Consider the following 21,234-nt stretch of genomic DNA (forward strand, 5'->3'; position numbering starts at 1 on the left):
TCGACGGCTTGACTGACGAGGAGATTCAATCTTTCCTCGCTGAGCAGGGCGTGACGGCTGTCCATAGGTTCATGAAAAAGGTCAACAATGACCTTGTACCGACCCGGACACTTTTCTTGACCTTTGATAGTGTTAAGCTGCCATCGCGCATCAAGGCGGGCTACGAGGTTATTTCTGTTCGCCCCTATGTCCCGACACCTACGCGCTGCTACCAGTGTCAGCGTTTCAATCACACTCGACAGTCTTGTTCCAATGCGGCTAAATGTGTCACTTGTGGCAGGGATACCCATGAGGGTGACTGTCCACCTCCGTGTCCTCGTTGTGTGAACTGTCAGGGTGACCATGCCGCATCGTCCCGCGACTGTCCTGTCTATAAGGAAGAACGCTGTATCCAAGAAATTCGGGTCGAAGAGAAAGTGTCCACCTCGGCTGCTCGTAAGCTATTGGCTAGTAGGAAGCCCACGCTGCTCCCAGCGGGGAAATACAGTACTGTCCTCGCCTCTCCTCGGACTACCAGGGAGGTGGCAACCCGGACATGCGATCTGACCTTCAGCACCACGGTCGTCCGTTCGGCCAGTGCTAAGATCGCGCGGTCGACGTCTCCTCTTCCTCCCATCACCCCACAGACACCAGCCCCTTCATCAGCTTCTGCTAAGACGAAGATCCAGAAGTCAGATGCACGGGCCTTCAAGAAGGAACCGTCCCGTGCAGACTTCCTACGTACCTCGACCTCCCAGCCTTCGACCGGTACTTCCACCAAACGACCTGCCAAGAAGGCTCATAGGAAGCACAGTTCTCCTTCTCCGCCACGGCGCATTTCTTCTCCTGCGCCACCCAGCGGTTGCCGCCCCAGGCCGTCCTCCGTTTCGCCTGGCCGCACCGCTGGTAGCCGAACATCTGGCCGTTCACAGGCGGAGGAAGCTCCCCCTCCCGGCCATCTTCCCAAGATGGCCAATGAACCTATAGACCCAATGGACGATGACTGTCCGCCTACTGATAGCGGCGGCAGTGCTCGCTCGAAGCCAGGCGCTCAGCGGCCTTCGAGGTGACCCCCTTCTTTCATCTTTTTTTTTTCTTACGATGGCACTTATTCACTGGAATATTCGCAGCATTCGCTCCAACGGAGAGGACTTGAAGTTGCTGCTCCGCTTGCACCGTCCGCTCGTCGTAGCCCTCCAGGAAACGAAGCTACGCCCATGCGATCAAATTGCTTTGGCACACTACACCTCTGTGCGTTTTGACCTACCCCCTGTGGTAGGTATCCCAGCTCATGGAGGGGTTATGTTGCTGGTCCGGGATGATATTTACTACGATCCCATCACGTTGCACACCGGCCTGCAGGCAGTTGCCATCCGCGTTACTCTCCCCACTTTTACCTTTTCCATTTGTACCGTTTACACTCCATCGTCGTCTGCCGTTACCAGGGTAGACATGATGCAACTTATTGCTCAGCTACATGCACCATTTTTGTTAACTGGAGACTTCAATGCTCACCATCCCCTTAGGGGCTCTCCAGCATCCTGCCCGAGGGGCTCCCTGTTAGCAGACCTTTTCAACCAGCTCAATCTTGTCTGCCTCAATACTGGCGCCCCTACTTTTCTTTCGGACACATCTCACACCTATTCCCATTTAGACCTCTCTATATGTACTACCCAACTTGCACGCCGGTTCGAGTGGTATGCACTTTCTGATACATATTCGAGCGACCACTTCCCGTGTGTTATCCATCTCCTGCAGCATACCCCCTCTCCGTGCTCATATAGTTGGAACATCTCCAAAGCAGACTGGGGGCTCTTCTCTTCCAGGGCGACCTTTCAGGATCAAACCTTCAGAAGCTGCGATAGTCAGGTCGCACACCTCACGGAAGTCATTCTCACTGCTGCTGAATATTCCATCCCTCACCCTACTTCTTCTCCACGTCGCGTACCGGTCCCCTGGTGGACCGCAGCATGTAGAGACGCTTTACGTGCTCGTCGACGTGCTTTACGCACATTTAAACGCCACCCTACAGTGGCGAATTGTATCAATTATGAACGATTACGTGCACAGTGTCGTCGTATTATTAAAGAAAGCAAGAAAGCCAGCTGGGCTGCTTTCACAAGCACCTTCAACAGTTTTACTCCTTCTGTTGTCTGGGGTAGCCTGCGCCGGCTATCTGGCACTAAGGTCCACTCACCAGTTTCTGGCTTGACGGTCGTGAATGACGTCCTTGTGGCCCCTGAGGCTGTCTCCAATGCCTTCGGCCGCTTTTTCGCAGAGGTTTCGAGCTCCGCTCATTACCACCCTGCCTTCCTCCCCCGCAAACAGGCAGAGGAGGCTAGGCCACCTAACTTCCGCTCCTCGAATCGTGAAAGTTATAATGCCCCATTCACCATGCGGGAACTCTAAAACGCACTTGGCCGATCACGGTCCTCCACTCCAGGGCCTGATTCTATTCATATTCAGATGCTGAAGAACCTTTCTCCTGCGGGTAAAGGTTTTCTTCTTCGTACTTACAATCGCATCTGGATTGAGGGACATGTTCCCGCATGCTGGTGCGAGTCTATTGTTGTCCCGATTCCTAAGCCGGGGAAGGACAAGCACTTGCCTTCCAGTTATCGACTCATCTCGCTTACCAGCTGTGTCTGTAAAGTAATGGAGCGAATGGTTAACTCTCGATTGGTTTGGCTGCTAGAGTCTCGACGCCTACTTACCAATGTACAATGTGGATTTCGTAGGCGCCGCTCTGCTGTTGACCATCTGGTTACCTTGTCGACCTTCATTCTGAATAACTTCTTGCGGAAGCGCCCGACCGCGGCTGTGTTCTTTGATTTGGAGAAGGCTTACGACACCTGTTGGAGGGCGGGCATTCTCCGCACCATGCATACATGGGGCCTTCGCGGTCGCCTCCCTCTTTTTATTCGTTCCTTTTTAATGGATCGACAGTTCAGGGTACGTGTGGGTTCTGTCCTGTCCGACACCTTTCGCCAGGAGAATGGGGTGCCACAGGGCTCAGTTTTGAGCGTCGCTCTCTTCGCCATAGTGATCCATCCAATAATGGATTGCCTCCCAGCTGATGTATCAGGCTCCCTTTTCGTGGACGATTTTACCATATTTTGCAGCGCGCAGCGTACGTGTCTCCTGGAGCGCTGTCTTCAGCGTTCTCTTGACCGTCTTTACTCCTGGAGTGTCGCCAATGGCTTCCGTTTTTCTGCCGAGAAGACCGTCTGTATTAACTTCTGGCGCTACAAAGAGTTTCTCCCACCGTCCTTACGACTCGGTCCCGTTGCTCTCCCATTCGTGGAGACAACAAAATTTTTAGGTCTTACATTTGACAGGAAACTTAGTTGGTCTCCACATGTGTCATATTTGGCTGCCCGTTGTACCCGTTCTCTAAATGTCCTCCGTGTTCTTAGTGGCATGTCGTGGGGAGCGGGTCGAACCGTCCTACTTCGCCTAGATCGGTCGATCGTCAGCTCCAAGCTGGATTATGGGAGCTTCGTATACTCCCCTGCACGGCCATCCATCTTACGCCACCTCAACTCCATACAACATCGGGGTTTACGACTTGCGATTGGAGCATTTTATACTAGTCCCGTCGAGAGTCTTCATGCTGACGCTGGTGAGTTGCCACTCACCTACCGGCGCGATATACTGCTTCGTCGGTATGCCTGTCGGCTACTGGCAATGCCCGACCACCCGTCTTATCGTTCCTTTTTTGATGACTCTCTCGACAGTCAATACGGGTTGTATGTCTCTGCCCTGCTACCCCTTGGAGTTCTCTTTCGTCGCCTCCTTCAACACCTTAATTTTTCACTCCCTGCAACCTTTCGAGTGGGCGAGAGCCACACGCCACCTTGGCTCCAGGCTCAGGTTCGCGTCCACCTTGACCTCTGCTCGCTCCCGAAGGAGGTTACCCCCGGTTCAGTCTACTACTCCCGTTTTGTCTAACTTCGTTTGAAGTTCATTAATATGACCTTCATTTATACAGATGGCTCTAAGACCAATGACGGGGTCGGGTGTTCTTTTATTGTCGGGGCACAAAGTTTCAAATATCGGCTCCATGGCCATTGTTCGGTCTTCACAGCTGAGCTCTTTGCTCTCTACCAGGCTGTCCTTTACATCTGCCGCCACCGACATTCTGCATATGTCATCTGCTCTGATTCCCGGAGCGCTATCCGGAACCTCTGTGATCCGTACCCGGTTCACCCTTTCGTACACCAGATCCAACGCTCTCTTCAGCAGCTGGTGGACGTCGGTTCTCCGGTTAGCTTTATGTGGGTTCCTGGCCATGTCGGTATCCCTGGGAACGAAGCTGCAGATGCCGCGGCCAAGGCTGCGGTCCTCCAGCCTCGGACAGCTTCTTGTTGTGTCCCTTCGTCGGATTGTAGCAGGGTAATTTGTCGGCGCATTTTATCACTGTGGCATGCCGATTGGGCTGCGCTTACAGACAACAAGCTTCGGGCCTTGACCTCTTCCCGCGGCTTGGACGTCCTCCTCCCGCCCTTCTCGGCGGGAGGAGGTCGTTTTGGCCTTGTTACGAATTGGGCACTGCCGGTTCAGCCATCGCCATCTGCTGACGGCTGCGCCGGCGCCGTTCTGCCCATGTAGGCAATTGCTGACGGTCCGCCACATTTTAACGTCCTGTCCGGATTTTAACACCCTGTCCGGATTTTAACACCCTGCGTCTTGATCTTGGCCTGCCATGTACTCTAGAAGCCATTTTAGCGGATGACCCACGAGCAGCTGCTCGCGTTCTTCATTTTATCAATTTGACAACCCTCTCAAAGGACATTTGATTATACTGTTTTCCTTTTTTTTAATCCTATGCCTGTCAGTCTGTCTTTTATCGTGATTTCCGTTTCGTTGCTGTTTTAAACTTGACTCGCGGTTCATGCCTAATGTAGTCTGGGCGCTAATGACCATTGAAGTTGTGCGCCCTAAAACCACACACAAAAAAAAACACAATACTGAATATAAACATTTAATCATAAAGGTCTGTTGAACATCATGTATCAAAGTCCCTCTGCTGTCAAGAACAGTTTTCCCTTGGGGAATCCGAACTGCATCTTCAGAACAATATGATGTTTCTCTATCCACCATTTGAACCACTCTTTTAAGAGTGAAGATAATGCTATGGGTCTATAGGAAGATTGCATAACGAGACCTTTATTCGGCTTAAGAATCTATATAAATAAAAATTCTAATGTTTGTTCAAAATGGTGTATCTATGAAAGTTCCTGACTAGCTGCTTTGAGATTCACAAAATGTTGCATTCTGATAAGTGTGTTCCTAGGTACCCCTCCTGTGCATGTGCGTGTGATTTTTGTTGCATCATTCCTTATTGCTTTTATAAAAAATTGCATATTACCTGCATAAAAAACAGGTATATAAAAACACAGTTCCAATGTGACATTGTGTCAGAATGTCAAAGCAGTTGATCAAAACCTTCTGTGTGATTAGGAACATTTACAGTTCCTATATAAGTACACCTCATACCTACCCCACATGACCACAATCCAGTCCATACAGTGACTCAACAGCTTCCAGTGGTCGCACATAAAGGTTACCCTCACCTTCACATTTCCTTCTTGCTATGTTCAGCAGTGGCCCAGAACATGTGCTACACTACAGTATACTCCTGTCTACAAAGCACAGAACAATATGTACTGGTTAACACACTGTACTGCATCCTGGAGGAGCAGGCACCAAATCTTTGGCCTGGTACCTTGCCTGAAGTTGTCTGTGATGCTACCAAAGACCAGGGTGTCAACGGCACCAATAGCAGGTGACCTTCTGTACTCCTGCTTCAATCACTGATACATCTGTAACACACAATACTGATGACAAGATGTTAAGATTGAACTATCCTTTACTACACTGTATCAGATACGTGTGCTCAGTCCCTTTAATTCTGATATTTTTAAATGCGTATGCTGTATGAAACTGTCTACTCATCCAACTGTTGACATTCTCTTTGAGATATTGCCTGCACTGTGCAGACTTTTTTTTGTCTGTAGAGTAAACTCTGAAACTCTTTTGTTCAGAGTAATTTTATATGAAAATTAATGTTTGAAAAAGAAAGCTATTCTTTTAAAAAATTCTGTTACTGAAAAATAACATTCAAATACTCCTACATTATCTGCTTTGTTTAGAAGTATATTTTGAAAATGCTATTGATAATTTGTACAGAATCCTTTTTGTAGTTTCCGACCATCATCATAATCAGTTTATGACAAATTTTCCTTCACATTTGCTGCATGTGCATGAAATCCTTAATCTCATTTCTACAGTATGTTGATAACCCAAATTCCAAGTTTTATGTTTTTAATGGTTGCCTGCTAACAGTGCTCATTTTTCAATGTGTCAAGTTTGTTTATTGCATGATATTTAAATCATCTGTGGTAATATTTTCACCCACTGCCTTAGTTCCATCCTGTTACCAATTGCCAGTTTACTGCAGTACTACCATCTCTGAATTACCTCCCCTGCTAAGTTCAAAACCTGTCAGGCCAGTTTTACTATAGCAGCTACAAATGATTTTTAAGACTTTCTGATAAGTGTATGGTTTAAAGGTCTGAGACAACCTGATAAGTGCTATTCTAACCTCTGTGTAACTATTGCTGTGGAATCATATTTGAAGTGATCACTAGTATTATGTCAACCCAGAAACATTGTTGGCCCTTGCATTTGCCTTTACTTTGTGCTTCATTTCCAACAGTTTGTTGTACTGCATGCTTGTTATGCCTACAGAGAATGTGGTAAGAATAGTATAGGAACTGATTAGCTCTCTGGTAAGTCTTCATATTAACTGACGGGCTATTCTTGTATGCAGTATGAGTTCTGGTCCTCATGTAAATACTCACTTGTGGAATCTCTGTGTACAGCACTCCATCTCGCTGCCGGCAGTTAGACCCACACCAACTTCAGCTGCCCATCTGTCAGAGCTGCACTGCTCATGGCTGCCTGCTGCCATCCAACTTGTGTCAGACAGTAAGTTCCGTCATTTATGGAGGTGTTAATCAAGTTGTATGGTCAGAAGCTGTGTGGTATGTCGCGTTTTTTTGATAAAACAGAGGTTATGGTTCTAAGGAAGGGTTCTTCATTTACAGGTTTTGACATTAGGGGGCACATGGATCACCTTTGAGTTCCAAACACTAATATCAGAGATTATCCCACAGGATAAGTGGAAGTAGCAACTTTGGGAGAATAGTCTGTGGAGGACTGTGGCTTATCTTACCACAAAGGGTTTATATGAAACAGTCTGGTATTAATGTTTGGAAATCAAGGGTGAAAACATCAGCTTAGGTGGCATAATGGTTAAGGCCCCTACTTTTTAAGCAGAAAATCTTGCCAGTCTTGTGAGTATGATACAGTACAGATGTCTACAGTATGCTCAGGGAATTCTGCTTTACATCTGTGGCTTACGCATTGACTTTGAAGCTGTTTTGTATCACAGAAGGAACATTTCTAGATTTGTAATTTGTCTCTGGAAAGAGGATTCTCTGATAATTTTCATCATTTGGTGTGTGTGCTTATAGTGAAAAATGTCATCTTGATCTTATGTGCAGGAGCTTCTGTGGAGAGGAGCGAGACAAGTTGCTACTCTGGGCAGCTCAGAAGGGGGCAGTGGAGGAGCTGCGGGCATTGCTGATGGCAGGTGCTGATGTGGGAGTGAGAGACCACTTTGGGTGGACTGCTCTGCACCGGGCAGCAGCCAGAGGGCACGTGGAGGTGGTGAGATGGTTGCTGCGAGCTGGGGCAGACGTGGGGGCTGCGGAGTACTTCGAGCAGCTTACGCCTCTCCACATGGCAGCAATATGGGGTCATGAGTATGTGGTGTGGCTGCTGCTGGTGGCATCAGACCCTCCCCTTGACTGTAACTACCCGGATGTCGTAGATACCTGTGGGAGGACTCCACTGCACTGGGCAGCAGTTGCAGGCAATGCCACAGTTGTGTCCATGCTGCTCGAGGCAGGAGCGGACAAGGCAGCCAGAAATAACGCTGGAACAACAGCTCTGGATTTTGCCATACAGGAAAATCACCATCAGGTGGTTGACTTGCTACAATCAAGTTTGCAGTTTTCGTAGTGTATGTGGTGTAAAACAAACTTCCACAATATCACTTCTCCGTAGTTTCAAAATAAATGATAAAAAAACTCATCCTTCAAATTGTTCCTTTGCACCTGTAATTACATAGTGCATGTGTCATTTAGTAAAGCAACAGTATCAAGAGGAGACACCAGTAAACTCATGTAAGTAACTTATCTTTTGAAGACAGAACCCTAAATGCTTTTCTGTAGCAACCTTTAAAAATCTTGAACCAGTTATCATAGGAAAATTTGATTTTTCTTGTCATATAGTGTTTATACAATTTAAGGCAGTGCTTCCAAATGCTCTCTTACACAACTCCTGATAGTCTGAGAGGAGAACACTCGATGATTTTAAAGTTACAAATGGCGAAGTATCTGTGATTGTCAAAGATGCCACCCATCGGCACCCCATAAGCTCTGTGAAACAGTCTTCTACATTATTTCATTATTCAAATGTACTTAGTAGGGACATGTATGGTGCTATGGTAAACTTGTGTAAACTGCAATGCACCCAGGTCCTGCCACAGAAGTTGCATAGTTACAATGTAGTGTCAGCTCTTATCTTGGGCAGTGTTTGCTTCTTTGTCTGCAGTATAGATGATGCCATATATGTTTATTGACATTGTGATAATCAGTGATGAACACATCAGTATGTTGCACATGTCAGTTACGGCATATCTATCTAGATTACTGCTGTGGTATAGCTATCATCAGTGCATTTAGTAACGAGGCATGTAGACCCAGAAAGCATGTGTGCATATCTTGTTAAAAGAACTGTAACCTAAATTTAGCTATGGGCATGTTACAGTGTGACATTACTAGGAATATTCATGCCATATCTATCAATATTCACACCACACTGCATGATACACCTGTCATCTGCAATCCTATTATCATTTTACACTTAAAGAGAATCAAAGAACTGCATCAACATTCCCATCCTGCACAGCTGTAATGCCGCAGTTAAATATAAATACATCTGTCAGCTAACACAGACCTTCACTCTCACAGTATAGAAGCTACAGCAAATTATCATGCTTTCAAGATTCCCCCTACCTTCAGCACATTTTGCTCAGTCCAGCATCAACAGAGAACCTGCAGCAGCCACCCTGCAGCCTGGCATGTAGCAACTCCAGATGGACAGGTGCTACTGCTGATAATGCCACGACTACCCCCACCAGGCAGTCTGCCCAACTACAGGCCAGACAAACTGGAAAATTGATGGGTGAGTCTTAAAAATTTCTGCAATCAGGCCACAAAACTAGATGTCACACCACATGCAAATATTCCACCACTCAGAAAAACAACCAATGGACATTGTAATACTGTATGAGGCTACTATGCAGATAGAAGGAACTTACCTATTTCGTAAAGTAGAGGAGGAAAAATACAGCATCAATTTTCAGTGATACAACATGAATGTAACATAACACTGTGCAAAACTTGCAATATTTTGTTGAATTTTGGGATAGTCAAGCATTCTATAATGTTATATGTGCCAGAGTTCGATTTTCTTTACTGTAAAACAGTTCAACAAGTGGGCATATTCAGCAACAGCCACAAACGGAAGATAGCACATGCAAATAATAAAATTTCTAAGCTTGTAAATTGTCATGTATACTGTCAAAAAAAAATTGAAGCTGCTTTTGAGGCAGGAGATATTAACTAAGAGAACAAAATATTTCACAAAGCTGCACATAAAATTGATACATCAGTCAGTGTTGTGCGGGTGAGGTGGTACTAACAAGGAAAAGTTCCCATTTTACCCTCAAATTTAGTGGTAAGAGGGCCCAGTTGACAGCTCATTAAAAACTGAGCACAAATTAAGCATGAAAACAGGAAGGTGTATTGAATTATTAAAAGAAGCAAAATAGAAATGGAGTATGGTTCATGCGCAAATGCAACATAGAACAATGTGGAAAAGCCACAGGGTTGTCGTTAAGGGGTCACAGTGCTGGACTATAAAGTGGGTGAGTCATGTTCAGTTTTTTCATTCCATTTTTTTCCAACTATTCACAGTAATCAACTTTGTGCCTGTGTTGTGTTGTAACGTCCATTTCTACAGTGAGGTGTAATGAAGGGATCTCTACTGAAAGTTGATTCTGCACTACTGTATTATTAACCAAAAGGAAGTGGCTCTCGAATAGGAACTGCAAAGTTTTGTAACAAGGTGACAAGTCAATTACATCCTCCAAAGGAAAACACTTCTAAGTCATACGAGGCTTTAGTGACAGTAGGTGTATCATATGATACAAATCTTACTTGTGCACCTAATTTGCACACCTGGTGAATGAGTGAGATTGCCTGACTTTGGTGTTCATTTGAATGCAAATGTGATCACTCTCAAGGAAATGATGAAAACCTAATAGTTTGACATAAGCTGCAACAAGTGAACACAATAGTTTCACAAACACACAGTTTCTGTGAAACTCTGTCAAAATCAGTTTTAACATTTTTCAAGTTGCATTTTATTTTTGGAAGTTGTGACTTTTGAGTTCCATTGTTGTAACATGGTTTACACCCTTTGGCTGTTGTTTTCACTTCTGTGAGATGTATATGTGGTATCTCGCCTGCTGTAACTATTGATCTCATGAACTTGCAATGGAATGTATTCTTACCACATGACTGATATTCTATATAACCAATGTAAAGTATGACAACTGCTAAGACTACAGAAGAGGCCAAACATTTCAATTACTGGACAGACAGTTAACGATGTTGTCAAAAAATGCATGAGAAAGTTTTGAGCCCATCTCATCTGCTTGGCAGTCCAACAACATGACCACTTAACCCCAACACTGTAGGTCTCAAACTTCCCTAGATGTTGCACTTGTTCGCCTGGGATCATTCACTGTTTCCATTTTGAGTTTTTCACCATTCAATGTGCCATCTTCCTGTTTTCATGGTTGATCTATGTTCAGTTTTGATGAGCACTGGGCCACCTTACCACTTAATTTGAGGGGGATGCAATAGGGAGTTTACCTTGCAAGAATCATGAAAGTACAAGTAGAATTCCCTACTTTTGGACCATAAATCAAATAATTGACAATAGGTGTCAAACAAGTGACTTACTGTTACGATAAGTAATCAAAATGATATCTACATCGATGGAAATTAGTTTCTCTGATTTTCATTGAATGTTAACATGCAGTAATTTTTTCTTAATGTTCATAAAACATAAGCTATTGTGGATGTACTAACAGCCTTGCTGCAGTGGTAATACCGGTTCCCGTCAGATCGTCAAAGGTAAGTGCTGTCGGGCTGGGCTAGCACTCGGATGGGTGACCATCCAGTGTGCCGAGCACTGTTCGCAAACTCAGTGCACTCGGCCCTTGTGAGGCAAACTGAGTAGCTACTTGATTGAGAAGTAGCGGCTCCGGTCTCGGAAACTGCCATACGGCCGGGAGAGCGGTGTGCTGACTACATGCCCCTCCAGATCTTGCATCGAGGGACGCCTATGGGCTGAGGATGACACTGCGGCTGGTCAGTATCATTGGGCCTTCATGGCCTGTTCGGAAGGAGTTCGGTTTAGTTTCACTGTGGATGTGGTAGGGGGAAGCCCACATAGCAGGCCTGGACCACTTTCTGCCAATGCCACACTGTCTGCAGCTGCAGTTGTTCTGGAGAGTTGCCAAACCTTTATTCCACACAACACTGAGTGTAGTGACTTTTATTTGCAGTCGGCTTGCTGTCCCATGTTTATCATTCTGCCCTGTTTCTACAGTTGGAGTTATTTTATTTGTCTCAACCGACCATTATTTGTCGCAACCAGCCATTATTTGTCGGGAAATCTTTTAACTGATGTTTGTATTATCATCCTATATCTCACCATTTGTTTAAAGTTTTTTGAAAGATATCACATACTTACAGAATCATTATATTTTGAAAATTAGAAGATTGAGAGGTAGAAAAAAGTTCGTAATTGCAATAAATCAGAATTTATTATAAAATGTACAAAACTAGTTCCTTGAATGTATACAACATTTTCATTGAGCAAAATTTGTCTTTTTAAGATACTGCTTGAAACAGTCAAGTAGATACAATCCTGCATTACATTCTTCACACCACCATCTGGTCTCCCTTCTCACTTGTCAGTACTGCGTGTGCCCTTCACACAGCAAACAATGCAGTATCTTGATGCATACTTCTTGCTTGTTGTTGATTGGATGTGAGTGGGGAAATGCCTTGCTGTTAGCCATGAAGCTTTCAACGAAGATGAAAAGCAGGGTTCAGCAGCAAACAGGCTATTTGTTTTCCCAGGTTCACCATAAAAGTAAAGAAGCTGGTTTGTTTTGAGAGACAGGCTGAAGTTTATTGTACAGAATGTAAGAATTGACCACACACATCATACATACATACATACATGGAAAAAAATACCTTTTTCCGCCATTTCATTGTTTGTCATTGAAAATAATAGGTCACTAGCTGATCTCCATGATCAACACCAGTTATATTTCTATTGTAATAAAGTATCAGGCTTCAATTTTTCTACCATTCCAGCCTTGGATTTTGTCTTTCTAACACTACTTGTCTTTCTATGTTTAGTAGAAAGGGCAAACACATCCGTAGTCTCTTTCCAGTGAATTCTTTCTTTTGAATACTATTTCATCTCTTCTTAGCTTATTCTGTTTGAATTCCTGTGGTTGGCCTCTTCTGTTTCTCATTACTGCGCCAACAGCAGATGTGCCCTCATCAAACAATCTTTCAAATAATTTTACAGGAGTATAAAACCGGTCCATGTACAGTGTATGACACTTATGTAGATACCGGTAATTGTTGCACAAATGTAGCACCACTGAATCTGCACTGTTGTCTTTTTCATCTACACCAGTGTACACTTCACAGTTCAAAACATATCCTGTTGCTGAATCACTTATAATGAAAAATTTTATAGCATACCTGCTCGGTTAATTCTTGATATATGCTCGAAATCGAATTCTCCCTATGAATGGACATAAACCTTCATCAACTGTGAGATTTTCGCCAGGATGAAACCCGTTCTTGCTTTCCAGTTCAAAGTTAGCAAAAAAAGGTTAGACTTTGTGTATAGGATCATGGTTTGATTGATCCCTTCCTATGTAATTATCATTGTTATTCAAGTGAAGCGCAAAGTGAATTGACCGAAATCTGTCTCTTCATGAGTTTTGCAGAAAAAAGGAATCTAGTATTAGCACATTGCTCCAATAGTCCATAACATTGGGTTTCTGTACAAGGCACATGTGAATAATTATGGAAAAAAACTGATACGTCTCATGTAGTGTCACAGCAGCCCAAATGGTCCTGGAAGTTATGTTGCCTCCGCAATTTGGAAATTGTTGCAGCAGTGTAGCAGTTCGTTTTTGTCTTTGTTTTTTCATGACATTAGCGTCAATAAAGACGCTCCGACAACCAAATTCAGTGCTTTTCGCGTTAAAACGTGCCAAGACATTACTTGCACCTTCAAACAGCAGTAATTGATGTTGAACATCGTCATTTACCCAGTGAACAACATTGCTTTGGGACTACTTCTGTTGTATTCTGCCTCTGCTTCATTGAATGTTGTAATACGTCTGATAGCCCATTTTCATTTTTGGAACACACATTGTTACCATCAAAATAAATGAATCTGTGAAACTGCCGAGAATATAATTGCGATCCCTAAACACATAGTCTGACATAAGTACCATCTATTTCAGAAAAACTAATTGTAGTTCCAAACCCATCATTGTCAACATCAGATCCAGATTTTTCGAACAGCCTCAGAATTTCCTCTTCAAACTGTTCTCTATTGTACAACAAACATTTGCGATAAAGAGAACTACAGAAGCACACTGCAAGAACAAATACATGGGGATTGTTTTGGCGCCTTTTTTGAGTCACATAGCGCTTAGAGGAGGCAGGAACACCATCCAGCGGTCGTCGGATGTACTACAACAACGAAGAACTCAATTCCAGATGTCTCCCGTTGGGCATTTTGATCACAATAGCCATACATCAACACGATATCGACCTTTTCCGCAATTGGTAAACAGTCCATTGTAACACTGGTAATGTATCATGAAGCAAATGCCGTCCGCACTGACGGAATGTTACGTGATACCATGTACTTACGTGTTTGTGACTTTCACAGCGCTATCTGTCATAAAGCGAAAAAAGTGGTCCAACTAAAACATTCATATTTCTTTACGCACTACACGACTATGTAATAAAAAATGGGGGTTCCTATTTTAAAAAAAGCAGTTGAAATATGTTTGACCTATGGCAGCACCATCTAGTGGGCCAACCATAGCGCCATCTGGTTCCCTCCTTCAAGCTAGACACGTTTCGTTCTTTGTAGTTTTTTCATTTGACGCTAATGTCGTGAGAGATTTGGCCAGTCACGATCAATGGACCACCCTGTATACTAATAACGTAAGATTAGTATATGGACTGAGGTGCATTGGGAAGGGTCGGACAGCTGGGAAAATGTTGTGCAGCATCATGAATTTACCAGGCCGTCCTACAGAGTATGAACACTACAAACACTACACAAATGTCATTGGTGATTGTGTAAACGAAGTGGCTACAGATTACATGATATCTGCAACAGAAGAAGCAGTGGAAGCAAATGATGGTTGCACTGATATCAGTATTGCATTTGATGGTTCCTGGCATAGACGAGGACACAAATCTAAGAATGAAGTTGAAACAGCAACAAGTGCTGACACAGGAAAAGTCCTGGGTCTTGAGATTTTGACGAAATATTGTCAAGGATGCACATGTGCTGGCGTGGATAGAGAAAGAGTAGAAGCCCATAAGCTGAACTGTTGAAAAAATAATGCGAGAACAAGTGGAGGGATGGAACTGTGTGCTGTAGTAAATATTTTTCAGCGATCTGAGGAAGAAAGGGGATGTTTCTAGAATGAAATTTTCACTCTACAGCGGAGTGTGAGCTGATACGAAACTTCCTGGCAGATTAAAACTGTGTGCCGGGCCGAGACTCGAACTCGGGACCATTGCCTTTTGCGGGCAAATACTTTACCAACTGAGCTACCCACCACGATGCACGCCCCGTCCTCGCAGCCTTAATTCCGCCAGTACCTCGTCTTCCTACCTTCCAAATTTCACAGAAGCTCTCCTGCAAACCTTTGCAGAACTAGCACTCCTGGGAGAAAGGATATTGTGGAGACATGGCTTAGGCACAGCCTGGCAGATGTTTCTAGAACGAAATTTTCACTCTGCAGCGGAGTGTGCACTGATGAAACTTCTTGGCAGATTAAAACTGTGTACCGGCACACTTCATTGCTTCTTGTTTCTTCTTCCTACCTGTATGCTCCTGAAGGCTGGCCCATGCATCTGATGCATGACAGGTGACTGGGTAATTCATAATTCCCAGCCCAGGGTCGACAGGTAGGTTTCCTGTGTACACACTTGTACAGCTCAGGCCCAGGGAGGGGTGATTGCTGAGCTGTGACCTTACCATATTGCCAATTGGTCCCTCTGTTAGAAGTCTGGGAGGTGTGACCTGAGGTGTGAACAATCACTTAATGGGGGTGAGGCCCCCCACTCTGAGGGGGCTCCCAGGTGGAAGGAGCACACCATCAGAGACACTGGCAATCATGGAGGATTTTCTCACGAGTCAGTCACCATCCCAGGGTATGTCTACTAAATGCAAACTGAGTGAGGCTAAAGATTCCAAGAATCTCCAAGCTGCAGGTTAGTTCATCATGTATTATGCACTGAATACAGTCAGTCCTTTGGTACAGTTAATCTGTTTATTATTTAGAGAGGTGTTGATGCAATTACAGGCCCTGGGAAATAGTGCTCTCATTTAAGAAATGAAACTTGGATTTTAGAGACCAATTGCGATTTTCAAGCCCAACAACTACTTATAGCTTTGCTCCTCCATGGCTATCCTGTTTATGTCAAGGTCCATCAAATGCTGAAGTCTTCACATACTGTTATTTACATTACGCTACTTGATGGACTGACAGGGGTAAATCCAAACTTTCCTCCCTGATCGGGGCATCACTCCAGTCCATTGGGTGATGAAAAAGGTCGATGTAGCCTTAGTGCCCCCTGCGCTCCACACACACACATACACCCACCCTTCCTCACACTTGACAGAGTATTACTTCCGTCAATGATCAGAGCACACTATGAAGTCATCAGTCAGATTGTTCCAGACCTGATGGTCTGTTACCAGTGTCAACACTACAGCCACATTTGAATTCCTATTGAGACATGGCCAAATGTGTACATTTTGTAGGGATGCTCATAAGGGCAATTGCCTGCCTCTTTCTCCCCACTGTATGAATTGCAATAGTGACCATGCAGCCTCATCCTAAGAATGTCCCATGTATCTCGATGAGTGTGCCATCCAGTAGAACTGGGCGAAGGAAAAACTGCTTTGCCCTGTCACTCGCAACTTGCTGGCTAGTCGAAAACCTTGCATTTTACCATCTGGCATTCACCATTCTTGATATGCCTTGCTCCACAAAGGGCATGGCCACGCAGACTTGTGACCTCAAATTCAGCACTACAGTTGCAAATCGCCCAGTGTCATAGTAGCATTCCCATCTCCTCCTCCAGCTGCGAAACAAGCCACCAAACCTTCACCACAGGAGGGAAAATCATCTGCTACACAACCAGCAGGCCGTAAAGGACAGAAGTCTGAGTCCTCATCTGCCAACCGCAAAGGCTCAAAAAAATCAAACAAAGACAAATGGTCTTCTACTTTGCTGACTTGGAGATCCTTTTCTGTGTGATAAACTCACCCAGCAAATGTCCATTTCGCCAGTGCACACTGCCAACAGTTTTTCTGCCCTGGATTCTGCAGGCTGACCCTGTGAGACTGCTAACACCTCTCTAGATCTCATGGAATAAAATCCTCCAGCCCCTGTACCTGTAGCAGGGAGACTTTGAAGGTAGGCACTCTGCAGCTGCTGAGGCAACAATCTTTCATTTTTTCCCCTCCTCCCCTATCCCCATCATGACTCTCCTCCATCAGAATGTTCGTGGCATTCATTCCTATGAGGGGGAATTACAGCTGCTCTTGGAATAACAGCGTCCCCTTGTTTTCCTCCTCCAGGAAACAAAATTGTGTCCTTGTGATCGATTTGAACTCTTGCATTTCCTTCCGGTCTGCTTTGATCTTCCCTGAGGACAGCATTCCATATCTGGGAGTCATGCTGCTCATCTAGGATGGTGATCAGTCAAACCATGTTGCTGAACACAGGGCTGCGAGCTGCTGCAGTCTACATTTTCCGTTCTCGCTTCACCTTTGCTTTATTATTGCCACCGCCATTCAGAAGCAAATCTCCCAGGGTCATGGAATGTGTCTGTACATGGAAATTACAACATAAAAGTGATAACAGATAAAACTAATGTTCATGAACCCAAAAAAAGACAAGCTATAAATTTCAGTAAAAGCAGTCAACAATTTAACATAAGAATCAACTTAATTTTTCAAGGAACTCTACAATAGAAGTGGCACATGGGGACATTCTTCAGTTTCGATTTGAAAGTGCGTGGATTATTGCCGAGATTTTTGAATTCTTGTCGTAGCTTATTGAAAATTGATGCAGCAGTATACTGCACACCTTTCTGCATAAGAGTTGAGGTGGTCCAACCCAAATGCAGGTTGGATTTCTGCTGAATATAACTAAGTGAAAGCTGTTCAAATTTTACAAAAGTGGAAGCTGCTTACAAAACGCCACTGTTTCCTGTGCATGTACCCCAACATCAATATGGGATATGATCACCATGCACACTTACACAGGCCCCACAACGAGGTGGCATACTCTGGATCAGGTAGTCGAGCAGCTGCTGGGGTATAGCCTCCCATTCTTGCACCAGTGCCTGTCTGAGCTGCTAAAGTGTCATAGGGGTTTGAAGACGTGCAATGATACGTCGACTGAGAGCACTCCAGACATGCTCTGTAGGGTTTAGGTCTGGAGAACAGGCAGGCCACTCCATTCACCTGATATCTTCTGTTTCAAGGTACTATTCCACGATGGCAGCTCGGTGGAGCCGTGTATTATCATCAGGAAGAATGTAGGACACACTGCACCCGAAAGGCAGGCAAACTGGTGCAAAATGACATCCTGATACACCTGACCTGTTACAGTTCCTCTGTGAAAGACATGCTGGGGTGCACGTGCACCAAACATAATCCCACCATCAAACCATGACCCTTTCAAGAACATCAAGGGGTTGGTATCTGGTTCCTAGTTCACACCATATGAAAACGCAGTGAGAATCACTGTTCAAACTAAACCTCAACACAACCTGACAGTAGATAGGTGGAAAGAGTAGATAATTGAGATGGAGTACTTGCCTGATGATGTGATAGAAGAAGTAACAGGAGTCGAAAGGGAAGAGAGAGAGCCAGTGTTAGTCACAATTTAAAAAAGCTTGTGATAACTTAAGACCAAATAAGGTAGAAGGGTTAGTTAACATCAAGTCGGAATTTCTAAGTTCGTTGGGGGAAGTGGAAACCAAACTACTACTCGCTATGGCATGTAGAATGTAGAGATTGGTGATATACCATCAGACTTTCAGAAAAATATCATCCACACAATTCTGAAAATAGCAAGAGCTAATATGTACGAGAATTATCCACAGTCAGCTTAACAACTCATAATTTGAGTTGATGACAAGAATAATACACAGAATAGGAAATTTAGGACATTTTAGGTGACAATGTTTTTGGCTTTAGGAAGGATAAAGGCATGGGGAGAGACGTTTCTGATGTAATGATTGATGATTTAACCATGACCGAAGAAAAATCAAGATGTGTTTATTGGATTTGCCAACTCAGAAAAAGCATTTGACAAAATAAGACGGTTCAAGATGTTCGAAATTCTGACAAAATATGCGTAAGCTTTAGGGAAACATGGATAATACACAATATGTTCAAGAACCAAGAGGGAACACAGAGTGGAAAACGAAGAATTAAGTGCTCAGATTACAAATGGTGTAACACACAGATGTAGTCTGCGGCCCCTTTTGTTCAATCTATGCTTCAAAGAAGCAACGATGGAAATAAAAGAAAGGTTCAAGAGTAGGTTTAAAATTAAAGGTGAAAGTAAATCAGTGATAAGATTCGCTGATGACATTGCTATCCTCAGTGAAAGTGAAGAATTACAGGCTGTACTGATAGCAAAGAAATATTCTAATTAGTACAAAATATTGAGTGAATTGAAGAAAGATTAAAATAGTGAGAAGTAACACAAACGAGAACAGTGAGAAACTTGGGAACATCAGAACTGGGTATAATGAAGTAGACGATGTTAAGTAATTCTGCTACCTAGGCAGTAAAATAATCTGTGATGGAGCAAGGAGGACATAAAAAGCAGACCTGCAGTGGCATAAAGGTCATTGCCAGCCAAGGGCAGTCAACTAGTATAAAAAATTGGCGTTAATTTGTGGAAGCAACTTCTGAGAATATACATTTAGAGCTCGGTATTGTATGATATTGAATCATGGACACTGGGATACTGAAACCGAAAAGAACCGAAGTAAGTGAGATGTTCTGGTGCTACAGAAGGGCATTAAAAATTAGTGGACTGATTGGGTAAGAAATGAGGATGTCCTCCATGGGATAGGTGAGGAAAGGAATGTATGAGAAACACTGACTAGAAGAAGGAATAGGAGATACAACACCTGCATATACATGAGGGAATAACTAGAGCGAACTGTAGAGGGTATAAATTGTTGAAGATGACAGATTCGAATACATCCAAGCAAATAACTGATGACACAGACTGCAAGTACTTTTCTGGGCTGAAAAGCTTGGCACAAGAGAGCAATTCATGGTGGGCCACATCATAGTGGTCACAAGACTAATGCCTAGAAAAAAAAGGCCACCCTTGTTCAAAGTGAACCACCCCAGTTCCTCCAACATTTCATCTACATGGATACTCTGCAAATCACATTTAAGTGCTTGGCAGAGGGTTCATCGAACTACCTTCACAATTCTCTATTATTCCAATCACGTATAGCATGCGGAAAGAATGAACACCTATATATTTCCGTACGAGCTCTGATTTCCCTTATTTTATTGTGGTGATCGTTCTGCCCTCTGTAGGTCGGTGTCAACAAAATATTTTCGCATTTGGAGGAGACAGTTGGTGATTGGAATTTCGTGAGGAGATTCCGTAGCAACGAAAAACGCCTTTTTTCTAATGATTTCCAGCCCAAATTCCGTATCATTTCTGTGACACCCTCTCCCATATTTCGTGATAATACAAAACGGGCTGCCTTTCTTTGAACTTTTTCAATGTACTCCGTCAGTCCTACCTGGTAAGGATCCCACACCGCACAGCAGTATTCACTTTGAACAAGTGTAGTGTAGGCAGTCTCCTTAGCAGGTCTGTTACATTTTCTAAGTGTCCTGCCAATAAAACGCAGCCTTTGGTTAGCCTTCCCCACAACATTTTCTATGTGTTCTTTCCAATTTAAGCTGTTTGTAATTGTAATACCTAGGGATTTCATAAGATGTAAAAGTTAAAAAATGGTTCAAATGGCTCTTAAGCACTATGGGACTTAATGGTTCAAATGGCTCTGAGCACTATGGGACTCAACTGCTGAGGTCATTAGTCCCCTAGAACTTAGAACTAATTAAACCTAACTAACCTAAGGACATCACAAACATCCATGCCCGAGGCAGGATTCGAACCTGCATCCATAGCAGAAGCGCAGTTCCGGACTGAAGCGCCTAGAACCGCTCAGCGTACAAGTTAATCTGACCACCAATGAACGTGATAAATACTGATGCCTAAAAGAATAAAATATTATCGCAGTGTTCGTCCATATCATTCTTATGCATAGGATTTCAACACAAGCAACTCTGGAATCACCAGCATCAGATTGTGGCGTCTAGTAATTGATGTCTAACAAAGTAGTCCAGAATCTTGCTGCAGTCCCCACTAGTTCCTGAACATGTTCTGATGACAATACTGGAGTACAGCTGGTATCCGACACAGTCCCTGTGAATCACCAATGTAAGGGGTGTTACTTATGTACAGAATCACTATGCCAGCCCAACCCCTGGGAACGTAAGAATCCGTTAAAATCCCCTTCATAATTTTGTGGAATTATGTAACTCTGGTAAGGATTAGTAGTAGTGTAACGATATAACATCTAGTTAGAGTAGAATAAATACGTCAGTTCAGGCTCATTTCTTCCTGCAGCCATCGAA

At 43.9% G+C, this 21,234-nt stretch overlaps 1 protein-coding gene across 1 annotated transcript; it reads left to right on the forward strand.

The window, feature by feature from the left end:
- The first annotated feature begins 5,597 nt into the window (after nt 1–5,597).
- LOC126212737 (ankyrin repeat domain-containing protein 65-like) lies at nt 5,598–8,070 on the forward strand. Its single transcript, XM_049940147.1, has 3 exons — nt 5,598–5,767; nt 6,867–7,028; nt 7,551–8,070. Exons 1-3 carry the CDS (start codon nt 5,598–5,600, stop codon nt 8,068–8,070), a joined length of 852 nt encoding a protein of 283 aa, XP_049796104.1.
- Nucleotides 8,071–21,234: the final 13,164 nt, after the last annotated feature.

The sequence above is a fragment of the Schistocerca nitens genome, chromosome 11 (genome assembly GCF_023898315.1).
Source record: "Schistocerca nitens isolate TAMUIC-IGC-003100 chromosome 11, iqSchNite1.1, whole genome shotgun sequence".
Classification (NCBI taxonomy): domain Eukaryota; kingdom Metazoa; phylum Arthropoda; class Insecta; order Orthoptera; family Acrididae; genus Schistocerca; species Schistocerca nitens.